The following is a 25,605-nucleotide window of genomic DNA, read 5'->3' on the forward strand; positions in this document are numbered from 1 at the left end:
AGGACAGAAGGTGTGTGTTGGCTTTCAGTGTAAAATGAAATTACCTGCACTGCAGCAATGCCCAGAAGATGCCTGTGTTTTTGTGGATGTTGTAGGAATTGGAGTTTGCGGTGAGGAAAAGTCCTTGAGCCGTCCAGAGAACTATGAAAATGAAAGAAGATTATGAACACTGGAACATTCTCCACCTGCCATGCACCACTCCCTGCAGTTAATACTAACACAAGCTGCTTCTGTGCCACAGCTGTGCTTGCACTGTGTGAATTTCACAAACAAACTCACACAATCTAGTTCTGAGCTGCACCCACCCTGCCTGCTACTGCATGCTCACACAGTCCGCTTGGTGGCCGCTGCCACACGACTGCATCTGACTTACACCCAACCTGCTACGCAGAGCCACTCTGCCAGCATCCGGGGCATACTCAGACTGTCTGCTAGGTGCACTCACTCACACTGCCTGTTGCTGCACCACATGAACACTCTCAGACTCACTCTTCTTGATAATATGAATGCTAACATTGCCTGCTTTAAAAACCCTAACTGCCTGTTGTTGAGTGACACCTATGCTGTTTGCTACCTACTGACACTGACTGCTGTTTTCCACATTGATGTGTGCTGCGCTACCACCACATCCATGTACGCTGTGATGCCACATTCACACTGTCTGCTGGTCCCTCTAGGACTGCATGTTCCACATTGCTGCTGCATGCTGCGGTACAACTGCATCCATGTACACTGTGCTGTGATGCCACATTCACACTGTTTGCTGGTCTCTGTATGAATGCATGTTCCACATTGCTGCTGCGTGTTGTGACACCTCCACATCCATGTACGCTGTGATGCCGCAGTCACACTATCTGCTGGTCTCTCTCAGACCACATGTTCCACATTTCTGCTGGGCCAGTTTTATAATGCATGATGTTTTGCCACATTCACAGTGTATTCCATGTTACAATGGATGATGCTGGGGTCTGCTCCTCACACTTCCTTACTCTGTACCACCTGACTAGTTATGCTCTTGTTTTAATCCCATCCCTACCCATGCCTCACTCTCTGACATGGAATATTAAAAAGAAAAAAATCAGAAATTGTTTACTGGGTTGCTGAGAACTGCAGATAAAACTATCATTATTCTTAAATCAAATGAAAATCCTAGAAAATAATGGTTTAAAAAGGTCTCCCAAATTTGGACAAAAAACAACAGATAACAGGGAAAAAAACCTGCTAAATTCAAAGATGTACAAAAAGTATTTAACTAGTCAACTGGCCTGGCCTATAATCCACCCATAGATGCATTTATCTGGAGTGCGCTCAATTTCCAATTAGCCATTTTGATTATTGTGTCAGTTTCTGGTAAACATCATTCGACTTGAGACACCGGGCAGTGTGAACTTACCACCAGCGGCCACTCCCAGGAGCACTGAAGTAGGGTAAAATGACCAGTTCTTTGGGGTTGTGAGAGCAGCTGCGTACGCACTGCCAAGAGAAACCGAGATTAAGTATTAAAAACAAGACATGTATTCTAATGAATCTCACCCACTACCACAGGGGCAAAACATAAACAACCAGGAAGATACCTTGTCTGCATCCCGAGGCATTAAATCCACAGACAAAGAAAGCCGGGAAATAATCAGAAAACATCCAAATTGCATAGTCAGATCGCTCCCCTGCATAGACATGTCCGAAGAGAAATATTTATAAAAATACCTGCATGCCTTTTTAGGTATCACATGAGTCCCCAACAGGACCAACAATTAGAAAACAATTGCCCTGCATCCTAAGGTATGCACTCCCCGCCTACAGAAGCAGAACACAGCAAGAAATATGTCTACTTTTCACCCAGATCAATTCAATCTTAACCAAAATGTCCCAGTGAGCACATCACAAAGATATGAATGGTAAAGCCTCCCACACTCTTGTGGCCTGCTTCCTTACAGGCAATTCCGTCCCACCTTAGTCAGATAGTATTGCCAATGTGGTCTCAACCTCCAAAGGGGGTAGATCTTAGAGAACGTTTTGCTTTGGGTAATCAGCTTAAGAATGGTGATGGATTAAACCCAGATCAATTGACTGGGGGTGAGTGTTTTATTTGCTCAAACGCTCCGTCCATCATCCCCTTTTGTTTCGCTTTGTTCGCCCTAAGTTGGCAGGGTATGCTCAGACGTGAGTCCCTTGCTCACTTTGCCACTGGATTCAAGATAGCCTGGCTGATGAGGGTTATGAACCCGAAACTGGTTCCAGGATGCTTGTTTCCGGTCCAGGGAAGACATGGCTTGGCAGTTTGGGCTGGACTGTTCCCATGAGGCACAGGGTCAGACCGATTTGCATATGGCCATGTCTGAACTGGAGTGGCGGAATGAGCTAAAGAATGGTGATGGATTAAACCCAGATCAGTTTACTGGGGGTGAGTGTTTGATTTGCTCAAATGCTCCGTCCATCATCCCCTTTTGTATCGCTTTGATCGCCCTAAGTTGGCAGGGTATGCTCAGACGTGAGTCCCTTGCTCACTTTGCCACTGGATTCAAGATAGCCTGGCTGATGAGGGTTATGAACCCGAAACCGGTCCCAGGATGCTTGTTTCCGGTCCAGGGAAGGCATGGCTTGGCAGTTCGGGCTGGACTGTTCCCATGAGGCACAGGGTCAGACTGATTTGCATATGGCCATATCTGAACTGGGGTGGCGGAGTGAGCTAAAGAATGGCGATGGATTAAACGCTGATCAGTTGACTGTGGGTGAGTGTTTGATTTGCTCAAATGCTCCATCCATCATCCCCTTTTGTATCGCTTTGTTCGCCCTAAGTTGGCAGGGTATGCTCAGACGTGAGTCCCTTGCTCACTTTGCCACTGGATTCAAGATAGCCCGGCTGATGAGGGTTATGAACCCGAAACCGGTCCCAGGATGCTTGTTTCCGGTCCAGGGAAGACATGGCTTGGCAGTTCGGGCTGGACTGTTCCCATGAGGCACAGGGTCAGACTGATTTGCATATGGCCATGTCTGAACTGGGGTGGCGGAGTGAGCTAAAGAATGGTGATGGATTAAACCTAGAGCAGTTGACTGGGGGTGAGTGTTTGATTTGCTCAAAAGCTCCGTCCATCATCCCCTTTTGTATTGTTTTGTTCGCCCTAAGTTGGCAAGGTATGCTCAGACATAAGTCCCTTGCTCACTTGGCCACTGGATTCAAGATAGCCTGGCTGATGAGGATTATGAATCCGAAACCGGTCCCAAGGTGCTTGTTTACTGTCCAGGGAAGACTTGGCTTGGCAGTTCGGGCTGGACTGTTCCTATGAGGCACAGGGTCAGACTGATTTGCATATGGCCATGTCTGAACTGGGGTGGTGGAGTGAGCTAAAGAATGGTGATGGATTAAACCTAGAGCAGTTGACTGGGGGTGAGTGTTTGATTTGCTCAAAAGCTCCGTCCATTATCCCCTTTTGTATCGCTGGGTAATAGGGGCATCCAGATTAAGTAATAAAACTCCCTTGGTGTATACCCTATAGATATCTCTTTATTAGAGGGCATACTGGGTAGGATAAAAAAAATTGGGTGGATGCGAAGAGGTATTATGTCTCCCTCATCGTTTTAACCAAGATGTTTTGGCCCTTCTAACAGCCCAAAAAGGGATGTGAGTCTTCCTCAGGGTTAACGGGAACCCTGTAGTATCGAGGTAGTAGTCCCTCTGGTCACCTATCTGCAAAGAGCTGACCAGAGGAACTACTATCTTAACAAATGTGTGATTATTGGAGTGCCCGCCTCCCCGGTGAGACCAGCAGAGCCAGTGTGCCCTGTAGTTTAGGATGCAAAATGGTCCCTACACCACAGGAGACAACACCACTGAGGGTTATTCGTTTTTTAACATATGTTTGTATTTTTAGGAACAAAATCCCAAAGCGTAATTTTGTGTTTGAAAATACAAAAACTAATAACCCTCAGTGGTGTTGTCTCCTGTGGTTTAGGGATCATTTTGCACTGCCCCTCACTGCTAGGTTTTACCCAACAGTGACTGACAGTGAAAACTGGTAACTGGACCACCAACTTAAAATCAGGCGGGTGGTTGAGTAGCCAAACCACTCATGGCCCTTACTCTGTTGGGCCATCTGAGGAGTATGTTAGCCACGGACACCGAGTAGTCTTCATTGCTGACAGCCGTCCTTATCTCTGTTGTGTCAAAATCCTGACTCAGTCTGTGTTGAAGGTAAGACATGGTCTTCCAAAATGAGAAAGCCATCCTAAACTACAGGGCACACTGGCTCCACCGGTCTCACCGGGGGGGCGGGCACTCCAATAACATTGCTGAACATGTCAACATAGGCAGGATTCTCTGTCATGGCGGCTTTGGCAGTGTATTTCAAGTTTGACAGACTGTTGATGGTGCAGTCTGTCAAACTTGAAATACACTGCCAAAGTTGACATGTCCACTGTGCTGGTGGGCATCTCTAACTATTGTGGGCGAAGGACCCTCGGAATGGCAAGAATGAGGTACTCTGGAATACCAATGGTTTAACCTCTATCCACCAAACGCTAAATCAGGCCCTCAATTGCTGTCCTTTTCACAGATCTTTTAGGTCTTGCCAGTACTTTGTTGCCCTTCCTGCACTACTGTACGTATATTTTCAAAGTAGTGTGCTTCTATTCCTCTTCACAGACCATCATTTTTGCACATTACATAGCATATTACTTTTTACAGCATTACTTTTATATCTTTTTTAATCCATTCCTGTTACTGCGGGCGAGCTACTACCTCACCCTCTTAGACCACTCGCAGGCACCGTAATACATTTAATATTGTCTTGAAAAGTTATGACGCGGTATGAGAACAAGTTTACTTGAGTACTGAGTAGACAATGTTTTTTCTCAGGGTCACAACTTAAGCCACTATGCTGACATACTGCATTTACACAAGACCAACTGTAAATCCAGTGTCTCAGCCACAATTCCATGGTATCTTGGGCAGTTAAACAATATCACAACAAGATATCAAGGCAGGCCACATATATAAATTTAAACCAGAAAATTCACTGAGGTATAGAAAGGAAGTGACATTGTTTAAAGTATTAAAACAACAAAGTGTAAGGGAGGGTCTAGGGGATAGTATTTATAGACCGGATTAGCTCCACACCCCTAATCACAAACGCATCTAACTACAGGGAGAAAATCAGTCTATTGGTGCGACGATTAACCTATAATGCTCATGAGTGCCCAGTCCACCGGTCTTACATAGCTTACTCCCACAGAAAGCTGAGAATGAACACCTACACACACATGGGATACATGTCGGGTAGGGTGGTAATACACCACTGATTCATTTACTTCCTTATGAACAAATTGGATGATTAGTTTTTTCACCAATGTTTTTTCAGCAGTAACACACAACATCTATTAAGGTCCTGAAGAAAGCCGGGCTAATTGGCCGTACGGCTGAAACATGTCGACCTCACTTGATGCCTAAAGATAGTAAATTTATTTCAAACTATCAGGCGGTTTTTATCCTATGGCATTAGGACAATCCCTAATAAACATTTTTTGTCCTACTAGTCATTTTTATCTTCACACACATTTATCACTTGCACTGCACTCCATCAGTTGCCTCATACCTTGAACAATCACAGAGGCTGAGATATTTTGAGAATAAGAGGTCTAGTATCCATATATGTTAGCCTTGGAGCAACACTGGCTACATTTGACCCTCTTCTCTTAGTCTTTCAGATGACGAGGTTCCGCCACATGGGTGGGCTGATGGAGACTTTTTTTAAGCCGAGTATTGGGCAAGCTATGTAAGACCGGTGGACTGAGCATTGTTTAAAGTATATCAAAACAATAGAGAACACAGGGACGGTGTTGTCACTCACGGCTTCCATTCCTAGCGCATGTGTTTTTCTTTTATTGTGAACAGCAATGGGCGGGTCTCCTACTTCTTATTGTGAACTTCACTCACCTGTAGAACACTCCACTGATGATGAGGGAGACCCGGGGTCCAAGCAGAGCCACCCAGGGGGGAGCTACAAGTTGAGAAATGGAGAACACCCCGTAGATCACTGCAAGACTAATAAAGACAAAACAGAAAAGAAGAGCAATTAGCTGCAGCAAAATGGAAACTGTCAAGTACCCTTCAGAATCAGTGCCGACACACACAGGCAGCCACGTAGCGTGTATAGCCCATGAACTGGTGCCAGTCCTAGCTCAATATTGTCAGTATACCCAACGTGTGCCAACACTCAAGAAGAATTGTTTGAGGTTAAAAAAGTACAGGCAGGTAGAAAACTCAGTCACTGCACCACCTAAAGTAATCACCCATACAGAATTGGATGGAAATTGCCCACCTCAAGTGACCAGCTAGTAGATGGTCATATACTAGACATTTTAAAACACAAATGATGAGAGGCAAATAAAAAATACAGAGTTGTATCCACAACACTGTTTTTGACTTAAATATGCAATAAGTCGTTTCGTTCGTGGAATTTCTTTGATTTCTTTTTCTTTCTCTTCAACAATGGACAAACACATGCAGTGTCGTCATTACGCCCAACACATAGGCTTCTTCAGGGCAATTTGATTCTACTAGCTACAGATATGCATTTCAAAAATGGTCACGTTGCACCAAAGTTTGGGAAATGTGTTCCACGCTATTCGCAAACCCTTGGGGTCACAAGTTATCAACAACAAATAAGTGTCCAAAAATCTCGATGTCTTCACAAAGATTCCTTGTCCCATATTATTAGTGTATTTTCAAACCAATATGCTGTGTTCTGTAATCCAACCAAGGCACCTGCATCTGCGTACCTGTGTCTGGAAGGACACAGGTATGCGGGTGTGGCTGTTTTTGTTCGATGTTGATACCTTGTGTCTCCAAGGGTTTGCTAATAGAGTGGAACATATTTCCTAAACTTCAGTGCGACGCTACCATTCTTCAAATGCCCAACTGTATCTAGTAGAATCACATTGCCCTGAAGAAGCACATGTATCGGGCAAAACGCGTTGGCTGCGTGTGTTTGTCTATTGTTGAGAAGAAAGAAAAAGAAAGAAAAGAAATTGCAAGAATGAACCGACTTATTGCATATTTCAACCCAATAAAGTGTTGTGGATGTGACTCTTTTTTTATAATTGCATCTCATCTTTTGTTTTTAAATTGTATCAGGTTGAAAGATGCCTGCTTCCCTGGCATGGGAACATCCTTTAACTACATAGAGCGAATCCATATCTTAACCATGTAGCTCCTACAAGTTTCTTCCCATGATCGTCTAACCAAGTCCCTGTGCAACCCGTTAGCTTGTTGCGACTTAATGTGATCCAAGAACTAAAAAGAGAGCTGCTAATACTTGTTGGAGACCTCATACATTAACACCATATTTTCCACCCGAGTCACTTTCACAAAATGGTGACTGTATCTCCCTCTATATTATTTTTTGGGAGGAATAGTGTCAATGCCTTGATACACACAAATCCTTGACATAAATTAATTTGTGTGTTTGCTGTCCCCGGCCTATATCCTTGGCACCAAATAGCTAATGGGTCTCAAGTACAATATAAAAAGCTTCCTGTTTCCCCTAGGCAAGGTTTTGCAAGCTGGAATTCTCACTGGACTATTTCTATTTAGATAGATTTAGGCCATTTGGAACATGGCAGGTGAGGCAAAACCTCAGTCTCCATGGTAATATTGACTATGCGTGGTACGGAATGTTTGAAGAAGATGTGCCTATTATATTGTTATGTGTTTATAAAGTGCACAGTCACCAGAGAGTGTATCTCAGTTATGAGCAGGTGTAGGAGCCTGGCCGCAAGGCTCCGGGGGGTAGTCAAAGAGACAGGTCTAGAGGTTCTTACGGAATTCAAGAAGCAAGGAGGAGGCTTCGATGTGAAGTTGGAGGTCGTTCCATGCTTTAGGAGCGATGAAAGAGAAGGTTCGACCTCCGGTTCTGTTGCTGTGTATGTGTGGAGCGTGTGCTAATAAGAACCTAGCTGAAAAGTTGCCTGGATGGTTGGTGGAAGGAGAAACGGATGTGCAGGTAAACTGGACCTGGGTTGTGTAGTGCTTCGAAAGTATGGGTGAGAAACTTGAACTGTGCACAACTGTGTATCGAGAGCCAGTGGAGCTCCCTCAGGTGTGATGTGGTGCTGATGCTGAGTGGGAGTTTGAAGATGAAGATGCCTGGATCTTCTTATGACTTTCAGCTTCACAGGAAATGAAGGTGGCCTTCACATGTGCTTCAAAAAGTGTACTACATTTGATATTGTAAAGGTTAGGCACCATACAATAAAAGTCCACTCATTGGCCATATTAGGGGCCGATTATGATGGCGGACGGACCTGAGTCCATCCGTCACCATAGAGTAGGAGGGAACCTCCGCATGGCCTGCGGAGTTCCCTCCTGTGCAATTAGGATGTAACCGCCACCCTGGCGGTCACATCCTCTATTTTACCATTGCGGTGGGTGTGGCTTCAAGCTGCATCCGCCGCAATGGTAAAAATGCATACTTTGCATTTGTATGCAGAAAGCGGCAGGCACCGATTTCTGCATACAAATGCAGGGGGGTACCATAGGTGCCCCCCATGTGCACCCCCACCCCCCTTCACCCAGGGGGCCTGCAACGGGCCCCCGCAGTGAAGTTACACATGCTTTTCCACGGCGAAAAACCCGCCGCGGAAAAGCATTTTTAACAGCCCATCCTAATATAGCTGACGGTGTCTGAGAGACACCGTCACCATATTAGAGATTTTCCGCCGCAGTTGTAAGCCAACCGCGGAGGAAAAGCTGCGGACGGAACCCAGGACCCACCAGCCATCCTAATGTGGCGGTGGGTCTTTGGTGGGTCAGCTGCATTTTTTCCGCTTCCTCCAGGCCTGCGGAAGCCTCCGCCGGCCCGGAAGATGCGGAAAAAACACAATCGTAATAGGCCCCATGTGTCAGGCAGACTAAGCATGCTGCAGCATTAACATCCATGGGTTCACATTGTAAATAAGATGAGGTTGGTAATAGTTTCTTAAGTGACAATGTATGAAATCAAATTATTACATTCCTTTTAAACCCCAAACAGCATGCACACATACAGGAGAAGAAAGAAAAAACCTGGGGTTAAGGTTACCTGTAGTAGCCACTGCCAGTAAAAGTGGAATTTGTCACGCTGTTTGTAATTGTTTGCTGCCGAAAGAACAGGAGAAATGTAGATTAAAAGTATGCAAACAAAAACAGAGGCACAGTGTATACAGACAGATATATTCACTTTTCACCTGCAACACTCATTCATCCACGTGCCTGGGATCTGGGCGCTAACATTCTGGGCTCATCATAAGCAGAGAAATGTTATACAAGGGGGACAGTGAGCTCCCAGTTTTGCAACACAGGTAAAAAGGTCCTGGTCACACCAGGGACTCTTCAAAACACGGTTTGATGCCACCACCGAGCTACACACATGAACCAGTGTCAGGTTTGAAGATGATAAGCAGGGAGGACCTGTGAATGCCCCTATGGTTGAGGGGGACTCACTCCCCTCAGCGTCATTTGAAGGGAGTCTGTGAAAGCGCTCTATAAATGCTCTCATTCATTCATTCATTCACGGCGCCTTTTGCAGCGGTCAGCAGCTTTAGCTGAGGCTGATCCTATAAGTGCTTAATAGCAGCATCGTTTTTCGGTGCCTTGGCCGTGCAAGGACACAGCAGCCCTCCGGTGTGAGCCCCCCTCGCCTTGATGTGCCTTCAACCAGGGCTACTGGAATGATGCGATTCTGCAGCTGTGGAGTTATAGTTTTGCCGCATTTGCCACATAATTTATCATCTGCTGCGTAATCGGCAGATTTTAACCCAAAAAAATGTTTCTAGCTCAAACAGTTCAAAAGTTACGAAAAATGCAGCAACGCGCGTTGCTGCACAGTGGAAGGCCCTATGCGAAGGTTGATTGGTCGCCTTTCTGTTGCTTATTGCTTTATTTGTGTGTAAAACTGGTACTAATGAGGTGCAAGCAATGCCCAGACACTGTTAACAAGTGTAGAAATGACAAAATAATGAATACTATCACAAAATGTGCTGCATTCCACCACATAATTTGCCTTTTCTTACCGCATAATTTACTCAGTCATGCCACATAAATTGGCCCTCCACTGCCACATAATCCCATTGGACCTGCCTATAATTTAGTGACTGCTGTTCAGCCGAGTGCTAAGGCCATCTAGTGCCGGCATACTTGCATCCCCTCCGTGATATCAAGGCGCTGCGATTCACAGAATGCCTTCAAACCACGTAAGGAGATTAAATGGATTAGCCCAAGACTAGACAATGTGCAAACAAGTGCTGAGGTCAACACTCGAACACAGCTCGTGTGGTTATCTTGACAGTAGTTAGCGTTTTGCAGATAAGTTAAGTTAACAGTTTCTTGTCAATGGTTTGCACACAGCAGTTCACAGTTAAAATTGTATTGATTTTGGCCTCTGGAAAAAACTGGGGACTCATCACTGCCTCCACATACCTACACCTAAAATAGGTAAATCTGGGTCTAAAATAGCAAAGGCTGGAACTGGAATTATTCCAATGCTGCAGTCGGCTGGTGACAACAGGCACCTCTCACCATCTCTGGGCCTGTGTGCTGATAGCCACAGCGCCCCTGCAAGCTTTGCAGAAAGGCCTTCTAGCGATGGCCACCGGCTTGCACCTGAGTCCCTTTGCCTCATCGTGGCCCTGAATAAAATTTTTGTGGAACAGAATTCCAGTGCGAAATACCGCTTGGCACCAGTGGTGTAGCAAGGGGGGGTGGTCGGCCCAAAGCGGCACGAGGTTTTGTTGCGGTGGCCTCTCCCCGCTCTTACCTGCCGTCTCGGTGCGGCAATGCCTCCTCCACCTCCCCCCAGCCACTCTTCAATCGGCCACCGACTGAGCAAACGAAAAGGAGTAATCTTGCCACTCCTGAGTTGGCATGACTGGTTTGGTTGGTGCTCTGGGGCCGCCCAAACCAGTCATGCGCATTCTGCCTTTTCTCCATGAGCAGCCTACATGGAGAAAATGGCCGGACCATTACAGCCTGGCTGGTCGGCGTCCCAACCAATAACAGCGCTGCTTGAGCAGTGTTATGATTGGCTTAGGGCAAGGAGGGAGCCTGGCTGCCTGCTACTGCTTCCTGTTCCTGGAGAGCAGGAGAGCAGAGAAGACGCGGGACCCTGCCAGGTAAGTTTAGTTATCGTTTTTTCAAAATTAAATTAACCCCTCCCAGTGTGACCCTCCCCTCCGCAAGCGACCCCATGACTCCCCACCCGTGAGTCATGCCGGCCGCCACTACCCACCCACGGGCGACCAAAGGGCTAGCTACGCCCCTGCTTGGCACAGTTATGAGATAGTTGATGTTCCCACAACCAGATTTCCCAGGGACTGGAACAGCGGACCTGCTTTTACTGTCCAGGAATTTCAGCAGTAAAATCACTCTACAGAATGGGCTGGAGGGCCGGAACCTGTCCAACCCTCAGGCAAGGCGCAGGGACAAAATGAAATACTCCCCCGCCTGATGCAATAGACAATACCATGCACAATTCCCCTAAATAATGCAGGGATTCCTCATTCCATAGGGTTTAACTCAGAATTCTAGCAATTGTATGCAAAGATTCAGGCCATTATGGGAAATTCTGGCCTCCCAGAATCTATGCATACAGTTCCTCAATACTCACAGGAAAGCTAAAAAATGTCTAAGTCAGTGCTTCCCAAACTCCTTAGAACCATGGCTCATGGCGAACATTTAACTCACTGAGCCATGTTGCTGCACTAAGAACCAGTAGGTATAAAGGATTGGTCCTTTCATTGAGCAGTGGCACATTTGAGGTGTAGCATGGAGCACGTGAACAGCAGCGGGCATTAGGTCCTGTGGTGAGGACAGGTAGAGAATATGTTTGTTTCAGAGAACTGCCCTGTGTCAGGGCATGTACAGCGCAGCTGATAAGTACAACACTGAGCCTGGATGCAGCGCACAGGCAATGAGAAGGTGTTGCATGTCACCGCTCACAGAGCCAGCGCTGTGACAGGCACCAGGCTATGTTATGTTGTGCACCTTTAGTGAGGAAGTATCACCCGGAAGAGTATTCTGACACCTACCACGTCGCATGCACATTATGTGCACGCAGGATAGGTCACAGACACAGAGGGGTAGGGTAAGGTATGTGGGTCGGAAGGTAATTCTATATCAGGAAACGGAGGCTTCGTATTATGCTTCTCTTTCTTTACTGAGGCAAATACACCCGCTAATACACTTTAAACTACATAACCGGAAAGGTATACACCCTCATTCACTGCACCAATCACCGTTCACCCATAAGGTAAATAACATTGCGGTACAGAAGTCCTTCCTCTTTCTTTACTGCTGCAGCAGCGAGTTAAGTGCTTATATCCTTCTATTATTGTGTGTGTCTGTGTAGTGTTACTGCAAGTGTATGAGACGGGCGAATATGCATAGGTAGGCGTGCACTGATTGCTGCCGCCCATATTTTTGGTGGACGGGAGCAGGACACACGCGCTTTGCGCGTATTATGGAAAGACTTCTTTCTGGTTCTGCCCGGTTTGCGCACGTGCGAGGAGGTGACCAGACATCATTGTTTCCCGATCAGCTTATCGGTCTGTGCTCCTCGAGTAAGCCCTTCCCAGTGCCAGAGAACGCCCGATGGGGCGCATAAACGGTCAAGAGCGTTAGAGCTTGGGCGCCTGGCCGAGAATTCTATCAGGCCTCGAGAGGATATGTGGCAAGAGGACGTGGGAAAGCCCCTACCCGCTCCAATTTCTATCCCACCCAAAATAGGGGAGGCAGAGGTCAACAACACTGTGAAGGGAACAGGAGAGGAAACAACTCTGGTGATACCTGATACAGAGGTAAAGATCTGTCCTTCGTCAGAAGTTTGGGTGGGAGGAAGGATAAGTTTCTTTCATCACAATTGGGAGATGCCAACTCAAGATCCATGGGTACTTCCGATGGTTCAGGGTTTTCATCTGGAGTTCTACTCCTCTCCATCCCAGAGACAGAGGCCGGGCCCTCTCCATTTTTCCCTAATAGAGAGCAGTTTTATAGACAATGAAGTTATGTCGCTGATGCAGAAAGGGGCTATAACAGATTCAAGTCCACATCCTCACGGGTTTGTGAGCACTATTTTTCTGGTTCCAAAAAAGGATCAAGGGTTCTGCTTACTTTTACATCTCAAAGAATCCAACTCCTGGATTGTGTATCGCCACTTCAAGATGGAGGGCATACACTTGGGCATACACTTGTTGAGAGATTTATTATTGGAGGGAGACTGGATGGTTCGTTTCAACCTCAAAGACGCTTATTTAGCGGTCCCCATATTTCCACCTGATCGGAGGTTTCATCAGTTTCAGAGGTGCCATGGTTGGTTCGTGTTTGTCGCCATGCCTTTCGGCATTTCATCCGCTCCTTTGTGTTTCACCAAGTTGCAGAGACCAGTGATACAGTATCTCTGGGAAAGGGCAGTTTGTCTAATTATTTACTTAGATGACATTCTGGTCATGGCACAGAACGTGGCTTTGGTCTTACTTCATCTGTCTTGGACAACTCAGCTCCTGCAGGATTTGGGGTTCGTCATCAATACGGACAAGTCTGTAGTGGTCCCTTCCCAAACAATGGAGTGTTTGGGATTTCAAGTGGATTTTGATCAAGAAGGAGTTGAGGAGAGCGCTTGCCTCTCTCCGACTATATCCTTGAGGATCCAGGCTTGACTAGTGGGTCTCTTGGCTTCCTTGATTCAAACAATATATTTCTGGGCCTTCTTCACTATCGGGCCCTGTAACAAATGAAGATATTGGATCTCCGCAAGGATTTAACTGACACAGAACAGATTGCATTGTCTACGGAAGCCAGGACGGAAATGTCCTGGTGGCTGGATCACATGAATGCATGGAACGGATAAGACATCTTTGCATCAGTTCCGGAGGTGGTAAAAGAATCGGATGCCAGTCGTTGTCGCTGGGTAGCCCTTTGTAGTTCTGTAGAGACAAGGGGGCAGATGGTCCCCAGAGAAGTTTCTGCTTCATATCAATTGTCTCAAACTCCTAGTGGATTCTTTTGTCATTTGGACTCTGCCTCCGAGGAAAACGAGTTGTTGCATACAATTACAGATGAACAATGTGTCTGCGGTAAGATACATCAATCTTTTGGGTGGCATGAGGTCCCATCTCCTGGTTGAAATAGCCAAGGACTTATGGTATTATTGTCTGCAACATCACATTTCGGTGACAACGGAATACATTCGGGGCAGTTCCAATGTAGTGGCGGCCTGGAATTTTTGCTTTCTTCAGGATTCAAGGGACTGGAGACTTCATTCAAGGGTGTTTCAACAACTGGATTTGAAGTGGGGACCATGCACAATCAATCTATTTGCATCCTGCCTGAATGCACAATTGCCCCTGTTTTACAGCTGGAGATCGGATCACCAGATACTCATCTCTGATGCGTTTCTTCAGTCTTGGTCGACAGGTTGGCTTTATGCATTACCCCGGTTCCCCATGATTCAATGAGTATTGGTGTAAGTTCACCATCAGGGAGCAGATATTATTTTAGTCACTTCCTATTGGAAGGCACAATTGTGGTTCCCAGTGACGTTAAATCTGTCATGTGCTCCTCCAGTTAGACTTCTCTCACTTCCGGATCTTCTTGTCGATCCAATGGAGTTGCCACACTTGTTAGTGTGGCAGGGTCTATTGTCCTTCATGACCTGGAGACTTTCAGGAGATGCTGGCAAGTGCCAGGAGTTTTGCAGGACGCACTGTTCTTCCTGTTTCAATCTTGGGTTCCCTCTATGCACAAACCTTATGAGTCAGCTTGGCATAGGTGGGTTTGTTAGTGTGGTGAACAAGAAGTGGATACCGTAAGATCAGGTATCCGTATGATTGTTAACTTTCTATAGGATGTTGCCAGTCAAGGTCTGGCTTATAGAATGGTTAATAATTTCCATTCGGCCATATCGGTCGGTCATCCTCATCTAGATGGTAAATCTGTAGATGAACATCCCCTTGTTTGTAAACTGTAGAGGGGTATTCAATTGGTTAGTCCATTAAAACCTAGATATTCCATGGTATGGGATGTAGACATTGTGGTTCATTTTCTCAGAGATTGGCTCGCGATTGAAGGCATTTCGCGTAAGCAACTGTTGGCGAAACTCACCTTGTTGCTGTGCCTTATTTCTTGCACATGGGTTTCCGATGTAAAGGCCCTGGATTTGGCAGGTGGAGTATTTACTCCTTCAGGAGTCTCTTTTAAAATTTCCAAGGGTACTAAAACTAATTCCAGATGTGTGAGTTATCTTGCCTTTTCACATCATCAAAAATGATGCTTTGTGAAATGCTTAAAATGCTACGAGGATTGTACTCATGAATTGAGTAATGATGTGGCAGGTTAATTGTTAATTTTCTTGCAGAAACCTTTCCGCCCAGTCTCTTCTGTAACTTTGGCGCAATGGGTTAGATGGTTGTTGTCTGATGCTGGTATTGATGTCTCCATTTTTGGGGCTCACTCAGTAAGGGGGACTATGGTCTCAAAAGCTTTTGTTACTGGTTCTTGTTTGGAGGACATTATGGCTGCGGTGAATTGGTCTTCTGATTCTACATTCAAGGTATTTTATCACACGGCACATGTGTATGTTGCATCTACGATGCTGGCTTAACTTTAAACTAGCATAATATAAAGCCTCCGTTTCCTGATATAGAATAAAAAAATTCAAGCTATCACTTCAATAATTTTCAAATCTATTACGGACACAGGTGTGAGGATTATCCCACCCTAAGATTTTATATGTCATATATTATTGACTGTTATTCTTGAGATATGTATTACGAGCTGTTGTGTTAACACTTTTATTGTGATTTGTTATGTCTTTTCCCCCGCAATGCTGATGACGTATTTCCTGATTCTGGGATATTATGGCCTAAGTTTTCTTTTCAGGAGCAGAGACCAAGACAACCTGAAGGGTCCTAAGAGACAATTACCACTGTTTAGGTTAACGACGGAGGAGTTTCATCTTCGAATTTGAATTTTTAACAATTTATAGAGCGCACGTTCACTATGCAGTTTCTTGGCGCTGACGGACTTCTGAACTGGGGAGGGCACCGGGAGCTATAAGCTAAAAGCTTGCTGAAACAAGAAAGTCTTAAGGGCTTTGTGGAACTCCATGTAGGAGAGGGAGGATCTGACGGGGGCGGAAGAGTGTTCCAGAAGGTGGGCACCAGGACCGAGAATTTCTGTCCTCCCGATCGTTTTTTCTTGAAGCGGGGGATAACTAATAAGGATTTAGTGGAGGAACGTAGGTCTCTAGGAGGGCGGTAGTTGGTGATGGCAGAATTAATGAAAGCAGGAGCAGTGCCCGCCCGGGCTTGAAAGGTGATGCAGCAGAGTTTGAAAAGGGCTCGTTGTTTAATGGGGAGCCAGTGAATGGCCTTGAGAAGGGGTGAGGAGTGATGATATTTAGATAGGCCGTGCACCAGGCGGGCTGCCTGGTTCTGCACCAGCTGAAGGCGTTGAAGTGCATAGGCGGGGGCACCATTATAGATAATGTTCCCATAATCGATCTTGGATAAGACCATGGCCATTACAATCAGTTTGAGTGCAGAGGGGGAGAAAAATCGGGATACTTTCCTAATAATGCACAGGGTAAAGAAACAAGAAGAAACAACAGAGCTAATGTGGGTGTGGAGTGTCAAATGATGATTGAGAGGGATACCGAGGGTCTTAACAGAATGAGAGGGAATGGGAGAAGGGCCAAAAGAGGGGGGCCAGAATGATGGGGACCAGGGGTTGCCACTGCCTCCAGTCAAAATCAGCTCTGTTTTATCCGGGTTGAGTTTGAGGTGGTTTGCATTCATCCAATCCCGGATAAACAGCATGATGGACTGGAAGCTAGTGGTGCCTGGTGAAGGGGAAGAAAAATTAAAAATGAGTTGGAGGTCATCAGCATAGTTATAGACTGTGACCTCCATTGTTTGGAGTGCAAAAATAAGAGGAAAAATGTAGAGGTTAAATAAAAGGGGAGAGAGAGAAGAGCCCTGGGGGACACCACATTTCACCCTACGGGGCGGGGCCGAGAATTCAGCAAGGTGGACCGCCTGAGTGCGGTTGTCCAGGAAGGAGCCTATCCAGGTCAGAACCTGCTCCTCCATGCCCGCCGCCCTGACACGGGACAAGAGGATAGAGTGGTCCACCGTGTCAAAAGCGGCGGACAGGTCCAGGAGGACCAGGGCCTGAGGGGTGTTGGAATCAAGTCCCTCCCTGAGTTGGTCTAAGACTGAAATAACCACTTTCTCCGTAGAGTGGCGGGGGCGGAAGCCCGCCTGGCAGGGTGCAAGGTAGTTGCTGTTCTCTATAAAGGAGCTGAGCGCCTGAGTGACATGGGACTCAGCTACCTTTCCCAGATAAGGGAGGAGAGATATAGGGCGGTAGTTTGCAGGGGAGGAAGGGTCAGCCCCCGTTTTTTTTAGTATGGGGAGAATTATAGCAGTTTTAAAAGGGGCCAGAACAAAGCCATAAGTGAAACAATTATTCAGGAGGGTAAGGGCAGGGGATGGACATTTAGTAAAAATCTGACGGAGAATGCGTGCCGGGCAGATGTCGGCCGGGGAGCCCGACTTGACACAGCTGAGTAAAGGGAGCAAGGATTCTCTGGACAGTGGGGGGATAGCAGAGAGGGACCGATTATTGTCTGGGGGTTGGGGGTGAGTGAAAGTGGGCGGAGGGGGGGGGATGTTAGCTTTGATGAGGGCTATTTTTTCAATAAAGAACTCGTTGAGCGAGTTGCATAGGGCCTGGGAGGGTGGGATCTTGGGTAGAGTTCTATCCGATGATGACAGCTCGTGGACGGCGGAGAAAATCTCACGAGGCTGGCTTTCTGCAGCAAGGATGCGCCCAGAGAAGTATTCGGTCTTAGCTGTCAAAATGGCCTGTTTATATTCGCTGAGTAAGGTGATAAAATGTTGTCTTCGAGTGGGGCAATATGCTCTTCTCCAAGCTCGTTCGGCCTGCCGTAACTCTAGTTTCTTGACTTTAAGACCAGGGCTAAACCACTTGTTGGCCTTGTGGGTGCGATTGATGGTAACCCGCTTCAAGGGGGCCACTGGGTCGCAGGCTTTGGTGAGCCAGCGATCTAGGATGGTAGCCTGAGAGTGTGGAGCCGAACCTGATAGGTCTGGGCAGGTGGCAGCTAACGAGTTACAGAGAGATGGAATGTCGACTTTATGCCAGTTCCTTGCCCAGGTGTTTTTGTGGAAGGAAGGTGATGTTTTTTGGCTCAGGTCCAAATAAAAGGCGAGCAGGGAATGATCCGACCAAGGACAAGGCGAGATGGTAGGAGTGGAAGCCGGGATGTTTAGTGTCCAGATCTGATCAAGGATATGGCCCCGAATGTGAGTGGGCCCTTGAATGTGCTGGTTGAAGTTAAGGCTGAGGAGCAGCTGAGTAAAGTCTTTAGAGGTGGTGTCTTCGGCGGGGTCAGTAGGCCAGAAGTTGAAGTCTCCCAGAACGAGGACAGAGGCACTATTGACTACTAAGGTAGCCAGTAAGTTCTGGAAGGCAGAGAGAAAGCCAGGCGATGGTTGGGGTGGCCAATACGTTAATACGCAGGTGATTGGAATCTTGAAAGAGGTGGAGCGTACTACGAGACAATCAGCTGCTGGAATCGTAGGCGATGCAAGTATTTGAAAATGAAATCCCTTGCGAGCAATCAGGGCCACCCCGCCACCTGCTCTATTCTCGGATCGATCAGCACGGAGCATAGAGTAGTGGGACAGGAGGGTGGCCAGGACGCTTGTCAAGGAATCAGATCTATACCACGTTTCGGTTAAAAAGAGAAGGTCGGGGGAATTGGAATCCAAAAGATCAAATATTTCGGTCTGGTGCTTAACGGCTGATCTCGTGTTCAGAAGAAGGACAGCAGTGGGGAGGGGGGGACGGGTATGATAGTCGTGGATAAAGCAATGCCAAGATTTTGAGCGTAGGACAATGTGGCGGTATTTAGCGGCCAATTTTTATTAAAGGAGCGCAGTTGTTCAAAGGTATATGTTAAAGATCGCGTATGAAGGCATGTCCTTTGTCCCGGTTGGTCGCGGACGGCCGCGGACGGGCTTGCCTTAGGCGCACCTTTGGCGTGCAATCGGCGCGCCCGCTGCGCTCGTCGGCTGCGCGACCGGAAAAGGCACATTTTTTATACAGGAAGGGAGATGGGGGAGGGGGCGTGGCCTCTCGAAAAAGGGGCGTGGCCTGTGTCCGCAGCTGGAATGGCGGCAATGAGTTTTAAAGTTTGTCCCACAGCAGCGCTAAAATCCGCTGCGCGGGATTAGTTAGGGCCGTGGAGGAGCCCTGAGCAGGGTAAGGAATGAGAACAGATAAAATTTAAACAAAGTAATTGTGACACTCAATATTTTTAAAAAGTTTGTGCAAGGCTACTCCCGGCTTCCGCCTCAGGAGAAATCACTATCAGCGTGGCGCTTGTAATCAGCGTCTTTTGTAGTGGTGAAGGGGGCGTGGCCTCTCGAAAAAGAGGCGTGGCCTGTGTCCGCGGCGGGAATGGCGGCAATGAGTTTTAAAGTGTGTCCCGCAGCAGCGCTAAAATCCGCTGCGCGGGATTAGTTAGGGCCGTGGAGGAGCCCTGAGCAGGGTAAGGAATGAGAACAGATAAAATATAAACAAAGTAATTGTGACACTCAATATTTTTCAAAAGTTCGTGCAAGGCTACTCCCGGCTTCCGCCTCAGGAGAAATCACTATCAGCGTGGCGCTTGTAATCAGCGTCTTTTGTAGTGGCGAAGGGGGGCGTGGCCTCTCGGAAAAGGGGTGTGGTCTGTGTCCACGGCAGGAATGGCGGCAATGAGTTTTAAAGTTTGTCCCGCAGCAGCGCTAAAATCCGCTGCGCTGGATTAGTTAGGGCCGTGGAGGAGCCCTGTGCAGGGTAAGGAATGAGAACAGATAAAATATAAACAAAGTAATTGTGACACTCAATATTTTTAAAAGTTCGTGCAAGGCTACTCCCGGCTTCTGTCTCAGGAGAAATCACTATCTTCGTTCATGAGTACTGGTTTCTGGACAATGTCTGCTGGCCGGTGCTATTTCTATGGTTTGGAGGTTCATGGACTTAAGTTGTTGGTTCGCAAAGAAAGAGGAAGGACTTCCGTATCACAATGTTATATACGTTATGGGTGAACGGTGATTGGTGCAGAGAAGGAGGTGTATACCTTCCGGGCTATGTAGTTTAAAGTGTATTGGCTGCTGTATTTGCTTCAGTAAAGAAAGAGAAGCATAATCCTCACCTCCGTATCCTTAAGAGAATTGAAAATTCTTGACGCAATAGCTAGATTTTTTTTACTCCAGCACAGTGAGTAGCCAGCACTTCTCTAACTCCTGCCTCCCACACACAATACAATGTACGCCATTGGCATGTATGTATATTGCATGTCTACTCAAACCAGTGTTGCCAAGGTAAACGCGTAGAATCAGGGCTTAATTTGTAGAAAAATAAGTGCCAGGGCCGTCATTAAGAGGCCACTGCAACTTGCCACACCCATTACCCATGCCAGCGCTGCCAATGACAGTTCTAACACAACTACTAAGCATAACACTCTTACAAGTGTGACAGTTCAGACTATTTTAGGATCCCAAAGTTAAAAAAATGGATTGAGCGGAAGGTATTAGTTATTTTTATGGCATAATATAATATTAGTATATAAATGTTTATTACATAATAAACAGCGGTTGCTGTGCTCCTCTCTAAATTAAATAGACAGTGCCACCATGTGGCATACTGTCATAAGTGCCGGTGTTGACAATTCAGTGCACCTGCTCAAATTGAGCTCTGCTAGAATAGATTAAGTTCTGCAGCCTGTGCAGTCCTGGCACTTTCAGCTTCCCTAGAGTTTCTAAGCTTGGCTCTGAGGAGGAGTTCTTCTTCGCTTTAACTATGAACTGCGCCCTGTCTGACCCGAGATCTTGGCTGCCACGGGAGCTGGCCTGCCGGTGACCTCCAGTTTGGGGGTCTGTGCCAAGCCAGAGCAGTGCCACTGAAGCCCAGGGCAACCCAGGGGGCCCTCCAAGGCCCCGGTCACCCTTGTTTCGATCTTTCTGCCAGCGGACATCTGTGTGTCTCAGCTCGTTTGTAGCACGTGTGTGCCACATGTGACAACTGCGCTGCGTGTCTGCACGTCTTGTGACGTGTGTGCCAGCCTTCTCTTCTGGCCCCTGAGTGATGAGTGTGGCGCTCTGTGAGTTTTGGGCTACGTCTCTTGTGATGTGTGTGCGTCTTTTCATCTTCCGACATCTATGTGATGGTATTGCCGCTTGTGACGTGTGCGTCTTTTGTGATGTGTGTGCGCCTCTTCTGGCATCTCTGCATTTGTGTACACACTGTAAAAACTGTGTGATCGGAGTACATGTGCGCGCATTCAAACATTTGTTTGACAAAAAAACAAGCACACATATTTTTGACACATGCCTTCTGACATCCGTGCATATATGTGGTGTGTCTACACCCCCTCTTTCAGGGATTGAGCCATGAACTAGGGCCGAAGATGTATGTGGCCCCTTATGGAGTTCCACGGATTAAATGGTATTTAAAATCAGCGCCATTTGGAGCACCATCTACTCAATTATAGAAATCTAAAGCTCACTGTTCTTGGAAATGCCGTGTTTCCCGTACCTCTCTTTGTGTGTGTGTGGGGGGAGGGGGGGGGTTGAGTTTGAGGGATGGTTCTTGTGCTGGGCCTGTGATTTTCCACAATAAGAGAGAGGGCCAACGGCCCACAAAGAAGCTCTGCTCGATAGATGGCGTGGCACCAGTCTGCCTTTTTGCTACATTTCCCCCAATATACAGCATTTGAGTACCATTTTTGGACTTATTGCCCTACAAAATACTAGACTTTTTTGTTTCTTGTTTCTGGACTTTGCAGTGATTTTTGTGTGCTGAGTCGGCACCCCCACCCCACACACATACTCTTCATCTACCAAACCTGCAGTGCTCAAGACAAGGCACTTAATCAGCACCCACCTCCTAACAAGGCCCTCATTGAGGGAATGCCTGACCTCACCCCCCTCTTTTCAATGTCTGGTCTCCACCTTCAAGCCACTGGAATGGGGCAATACGCTTCCACTGCCTGGAGGCTGTCCCCAACCTTATCCTGTGCCATACGGAAGCTGGGATACCCATGGCGGACCCCACTTTTCTTTTCTAATAAATACTGTGGCCCTAACTTTCAGGGTGAATATCATAAACATCTATCTACTCCAGTATTTGCATAGACTCCTTTTTAATGTTGTGTTTTTGTACCCTATGTGTAGCCTCGTGTTGATATGATCAGGAGGTAGCTACTTCCTTTAGGTACAGCCTACAGCATTGAATTGGTCCTTATAGGGGTGTCCACCCTTTACTTTACTCTTCCAACCCCAGGGAGGATCCTCAGTCCTTGCTGAAGCGGTGGTCTAGCAGTAGCCTTTCAGGCTAACCATTTGCCCGGTTTTAATGATTATCAAAATACATAATTTTGCACTATCTCACATGCTACAAATGATGTTTCTTTAACAGTTTTGCATCAATCTCAAAAAACACTATTCCTATGAAAATTGACCTTGACTCAGAACTTCATTTGCTGCCTCTCCTTTATTCAAACGAACTTCTCTTTACTTTTCATTTCTCTGCATGCCTTCTCTCTCTCTGAGCACAGAATACTTCATGGTCGCTCGACTTGTATCTGGAGTAAAAAGATTTGAACACATCACTCCAGCTCTCAACTCCCTCAAATGGCTTCCCATGGAAGGGAGATATATTTACAAGCTGGCCTGCATCACACACAAAACCCTCCACTCTCCGGCCCCCAACTACCTGAACAACAAACTGGTGAGAGCAAGTCAATCCAGAACACTGAGAATCTCCGACTCACTCCTTCTCATTCCACCAAAAATGAAAAAGAAAACCACCCAATACTGATCGTTTTCTGGCAACGCTCCCAGGATATGGAACACTCTCCCTGGAGTCCTCAGATGCAACCCCTCCTTCTCCTGTTTCAAAAGGGACCTGAAACTCCATCTCCTTAACAAATACTTTCCCGAACAACGTCAACTAACCTAGACCTCAACATCCGAGTTGACTCCCATTCAAGGATTGTTGGTGAACGGACTATGCTAATCACCTTGTTTTCTTTTTATTATCTCCCCCTCCGTTGCACAGTTATTTATTGTTCATGCTGTATTCTTTATCCGTGGTTTGCTTACTTACTGCCAGCCTTCTATGGAATGTAATGCCCTTCTGTTTTTCACAGTGTGTATGTGAAGCGCTCTGATACCTATGGGTCTAGCTAGCGCTATATAAAACGTTTAAAATAAATAAATTAAAAAAATAATAATTAAAAAAAAGTCAGATTAATGTAATCCTTGTTACTGTTTTACTGCAAACTGCCCACTTCACTTTTGCAAGTTCACAACTTCTCCATTAAAAGCCCTACCACTGCAAACTACCAATGCCTAATCTCCAAAAGCTCATCTTTCAATACCATCAACCACTTGCATGAATTCACGCACACCCTCACATTAAACATCACAACTAATACCTGCTAATTGAATCTAAGACATAGAAACTGGAGTGAATGCATGGAATGGTTTCCATAAGAGCACACAAGTAATCTTAATTACCTCTGAAGAAAACACTAACCTTGAATTCCGGAGCAGTGTGCTGCCCGGCGTAAAGTGCTTCAATGCCTCTTCAGGTGCATTAAGCACTAAACAAATGCAATTACCATACCTGACCAACAATAATTCTAATACCATCACATTTAGTGGCTGGGCAGTCGATTGCTTGACGCTTTTACACTCACATAAGACAAAATGGCTTTGGGTCATGCCCATCACCCTTTACTGTTCCAGTTCACAGCACCAAACTGTCAATCACCAACTAAACAGGCTATCTTTTGCCTCTCAACCACCCATCATGCAGTTGCTCTAGCCCCCTGCAGTTCCTTCATGCAAATTTCACTCTTTAGTGTTTTGACAGCATTTTCTAGTAGAAATTAGCACAGACACTTAAAGCAGTCTATAGGTTCCGCTACCTGCGGAGCGGTGTAGTCACCAACCCCACCTAGAATCCAATAGCAATCTTACCACCAGATTCCCACATGTGGCAAATGCAGTGAAGATCAGCAGGAAGGACACCCCAAGGATGAGGACATTCACCATCCCAGACACTCCCATAGCTGCAAGAGTTCTGATATCAATAAACCTGTGAAGGCAAGATAAAAAAAAGAATCAAGCATTAGCAAATGCAACACTTCTGGCTTGCATTCTTAACATATGCCTTTAATACACACAGAAGGCCGCACAGGGATGCAATGAGACTATGCATGTTTCATGCAGTCACTACCTTATGTCAGGGCATGGCCATAATGTTACTTTAATCAAAACGTTTATTGCAAGAATTATTACTCATAAAAACATCATAATTACAGATATAAATATAGGAAAACATTAAAACAGCATATAAACTGAAGTTAACATGTTGACATATTTTATACAAGAAGAATCTTCCACAGAAAAAAAGTTATACATTATGCTAAGAAAACAAAAGTCATCATTGGACAAGATCCATGTAACTGCTTCTTCTTTTCTTCCACGCTTATAATAAAAAACTAGATACATCAATAACTGTTGTAGGCATCGTAGAGGTCCATGCTAATCTAAGCGTTGTTGCATGATCTCTCACTCCGAGATTTCTAAACGCGGGTATAATCCGTCTACTTCAGTGATCATGATATAATGGACAAAATATAAAGACGGGTAATAGTATTCCTTCGGGATCATTGCAATAAGGAAAGTGTGATGATCTGAGTTCTCCGGCCAATCTGCAGTAAAAATTGTTCAAAAGGAAGAACCCTTATCTAGATTTCATGAAAAGAATGTCATCATATGGGGGGTGAATATTGTTCAAATCAATCAATCAATTAAGGATTTATAAAGCGTGGCAAATCACCCGCAAGGGTCTCAAGGCGCTGGAGTTGCTAACTGCTTTGTGGTGATCTGTTCATTCAAACAGCCAGGCCGTGAGTCATTTCCTGGCAAGGAGAAGGCACTCAAAGCCTTGAACTAGAGTGTGTGCTTATGTTCTAAGAAGTATTCTGTTAAAGGACAATTTCTTGGATTCTAGAGTAATTTCTGGTCCAATACAGATCACAACGTTCTTTTGAAGACCTTAGAGCCGCTGTGTGGAATGGATACAGGTTTGTCCAGTAATATGATAGTCCAATCTGTTGTACAAATGTCAACCAGGGTGGGCGTGTAGATGCTTTGTATGAAATTATTTCTCTGAGTGCTTCACAATAGTGATGTAAAGGCATCCTTGACCAAACACTACAACAGTAAACGTAGGCCTTAGTTTAGGAAGGTCTCCACTGTTCTTAAATTCTAGATCAAGGACCATAGGGTCATTTGGGATAAAGCTTCTTTACAACATCTTCAAAAGGGGGGCAGATGCCCAACCCCAAAGCTTCAAACACTGGTGCACGCAATTACGGGTTTATCAGCTGGGCGTTCACCTTCAGTGTATTACTGAAATTGCAACCTTGCAGGCCTCCTAAATTGAGCTTTAAACTACTCTAGATAAAGATGTACCTTGAATCCTGATTCTTC

The 25,605-nt window shown here is 46.0% G+C and overlaps 1 protein-coding gene across 1 annotated transcript in view; it reads right to left on the reverse strand.

The window, feature by feature from the left end:
* The window catches only part of LOC147684606 (UNC93-like protein MFSD11), a 74,770-nt gene extending 50,574 nt beyond the window's left edge, over positions 1-24,196 (reverse strand). The window contains exons 1-5 of the mRNA XM_086940446.1: positions 24,085-24,196; positions 9,075-9,130; positions 5,930-6,037; positions 1,394-1,473; positions 45-141 (exon numbers count right to left, since the gene is read on the reverse strand). Coding sequence (XP_086796572.1) covers positions 45-141; positions 1,394-1,473; positions 5,930-6,037; positions 9,075-9,130; positions 24,085-24,174 — 431 coding nt within the window. The 5' untranslated portion in view covers positions 24,175-24,196. The remainder of the gene's footprint in view (positions 1-44; positions 142-1,393; positions 1,474-5,929; positions 6,038-9,074; positions 9,131-24,084) is intronic.
* Between the last annotated feature and the right edge of the window lie 1,409 nt (positions 24,197-25,605).

This window comes from Lissotriton vulgaris, chromosome 10, assembly GCF_964263255.1.
Source record: "Lissotriton vulgaris chromosome 10, aLisVul1.2, whole genome shotgun sequence".
NCBI lineage: Eukaryota > Metazoa > Chordata > Amphibia > Caudata > Salamandridae > Lissotriton > Lissotriton vulgaris.